The sequence below is a fragment of the Octopus bimaculoides genome, chromosome 11 (assembly GCF_001194135.2).
Source record: "Octopus bimaculoides isolate UCB-OBI-ISO-001 chromosome 11, ASM119413v2, whole genome shotgun sequence".
NCBI lineage: Eukaryota > Metazoa > Mollusca > Cephalopoda > Octopoda > Octopodidae > Octopus > Octopus bimaculoides.
In genome coordinates this window covers 75,340,623-75,343,231 of record NC_068991.1, presented here as the reverse complement: position 1 = coordinate 75,343,231, position 2,609 = coordinate 75,340,623, and the positions used below count along the sequence as shown (strand labels likewise).

General features: G+C 33.8%; 1 protein-coding gene across 1 annotated transcript in view; it reads right to left on the bottom strand.

The window, feature by feature from the left end:
- LOC106883236 (protein MON2 homolog) overlaps window positions 1-2,609 on the bottom strand; it is a 690,047-nt gene that overhangs the window by 32,035 nt on the left and 655,403 nt on the right. The window contains exons 26-27 of the mRNA XM_052972014.1: window positions 2,391-2,519; window positions 1,203-1,320 (exon numbers count right to left, since the gene is read on the bottom strand). Coding sequence (XP_052827974.1) covers window positions 1,203-1,320; window positions 2,391-2,519 — 247 coding nt within the window. The remainder of the gene's footprint in view (window positions 1-1,202; window positions 1,321-2,390; window positions 2,520-2,609) is intronic.

The following is a 2,609-nucleotide window of genomic DNA, read 5'->3' as shown; positions in this document are numbered from 1 at the left end:
TATATATATATATATATGTATCTTCTACACAGGCTATACATTGACTGAAACAATGAATTTCATGTGCTTATACAAAGAGTTACAGAAGTTATTTTTTGAAAAATTTGTAAAAAAAAAAAAAATTTTAAATAAAATAAGCATAATAGATCGAGCGAGTGTGTATAAGAGGGCTGGGTGGAGGTGATTAATTTGACTAAATTTCTCTTTGAAATAATGGAATTTAGAAAATGGAAGGAACACTTGAATATGGAAAGAAATTGAAAGAAAAACGGATTGAAGTTCTTTGTCTTTTGTGAGTTAATATTCGGGGGCAGTTGTTAGGCAGAGACATGGCTGCATGGTAAGAAGTTTGCTTCTCAACCACAAGGGTTTAAGTGCAGCCCAATTACATGGTATACTGGGTAAGTGTTTTCTATTACAACCCTAGGCTGACTAAAGGCTTTTAAGTGGATTAAAGTGGACTAAAGGCTTTTAAGGTTTTTTAATAAGATTTATTTCTTTATTTCCCACAGGAGGCTAAACATAGAGGAGACAAACAAGGACAGACAGGGGGATTAAGTTGATTACATTGACCCCAATGCATAACTGGTACTTATTTAATCGATCCCAAAAGATGAAAGGCAAAGTCGACCTCGGTGGAATTTGAACTCAGAACATAACGGCAGACAAACTACGTCTAAGCATTTTGCCCGGCATGCTAACGATTCTGCCAGCTCACTACCTTTGAATAATATGACCATATCCTCTACTATCCCTTTGAATAATATGACCATATCTTCTACCATCCCTTTGAAGGAAGCATTTAATATGCACCCAATCCATATGGTAGTGAAGGTCATGTGTAGATTATTATGCAGGCTGTTTCAGTGAGAAGTTTTCTTTCTTTTCTTTTTTCTTTACGTAACTTGAAGATCATAGTGGTGATGATGATTATGATGATGAATTCATTTACACATCACCGTGTGTTGTGTGTGAATAGTTCAGGGAATTTCTTCTTTAGAAATAGAATGTAAAACTTACAGGCAACTGATTAGTTACACACACACATACACATAGAAAAAAAACCCCATTTTTTATGAACTGTTTCTTATCAGAAAGAGAGAAAATTATAATGATGCTGATGATGATGATGATAGTGATGATGATGACGATGATCTTATGGCCAGAAAGACTAAAAAGACAGTCAAAATACAAACTCTTACCGTGTTTTCTAGCAACTGGTAAACCAATGTTAAGAATTGTAAGGAGAGCATTTATAGACAACATCCAAGTAGTTGGTGATGGGCAGCCATACTTTAGTCCAAGAGGTAATCTGAATGCCTGCAAAAATTAAAGCAAAAAAAAAAAGTCAATCAATAAAACTTACTACTTAGAAAGTAAAGGTGAGCATTCAAGACATTACATAACACGAATATTTCTGTTGGAAATCAGCAAACATGATTTTAATTTCTATACAATTTTACTATTTCCTATAAATGCCATGCACATGACAATATAAATGGATCTATACATAAAACTTTTACAGCAGTTTATGATGGTGGTTGTATAATATGAACAGCATAATGTTTTACAGGTAAAAGTGGTTCATATACGAGACTTCTAACTAATGGTTGTGATTATTAACTTATGGTTCAAAATGCCAATGTCAGTGCCATAATGGAATGTCTACTTAGAAGGTAGCAGAGTCACAAGGAAAATGGTTGTTATTCAATAGTTGAAGCTTAAATCAAACCCACAGTAAACTAAACTAAACCCTTATTACGACTTTGAAGAACCCATTACCTGTAACATAACAATATTAATATATAATAAGAGCACTCAGAGAGCGCAAACCTCCGCCAAGGCAACACCAATGTCCTCTCAATGATAAGCTGGAGATGATTTTTAAAATGAGAATATCTGAAATAAACTCGACTGCTCTCACAAACGAGAATACTAAAAATGAACCCGACTGCTCTCAAAAATCAAGTAAAAAAACAGGAAAAATAATCCAGAGTCCTTGTCCAGTACTGGATCGATTCTAAAATCTAATCAGTTCGTATCGGTCATGAGGCCAAACATCCTTGAAAGTTTCATCCAAATCTATCCAGCAGTTCTTGAGATTTCTTGTCCACAGACAAATAAGCAAACAAACAAACATAACTGAAAACAATGCCTCCGCCTTCGCTAAGGCAGAAGTCAAAATGAATCAGCTCTCTCAAAACTAATTGGATAGCAATCAGGTTCATCTCTATGACCTTCATTCCAATATTGTTAAAACATGACACAGGATATAAAGGAAATGAAGAAAATCTTTTGATAGTTATCAGTATAACTTAGATTTACAAAAAGAAAAAAAAAAGAAAAGAGAAAGGAGACAAAAAAAAAAAACAATACACTTAGGTACAAACCTTTATTATATGTTGAAGAACATGGGCTTGTATGACAGCAGGGTGTTTGGCAGTGTTCCGATATAATTCGATGACCATTTCAATAGTCTTCTCAGAAAATGGTACAAAATTCATTGTTATCCAGTCAACCTGAAATAAATAAAGTAGAAAGTTCAAAGCCTATATTCTTAGTGTTAAAATGATGCAAAATTTATTATGATCACGCTGTACTTCATATTT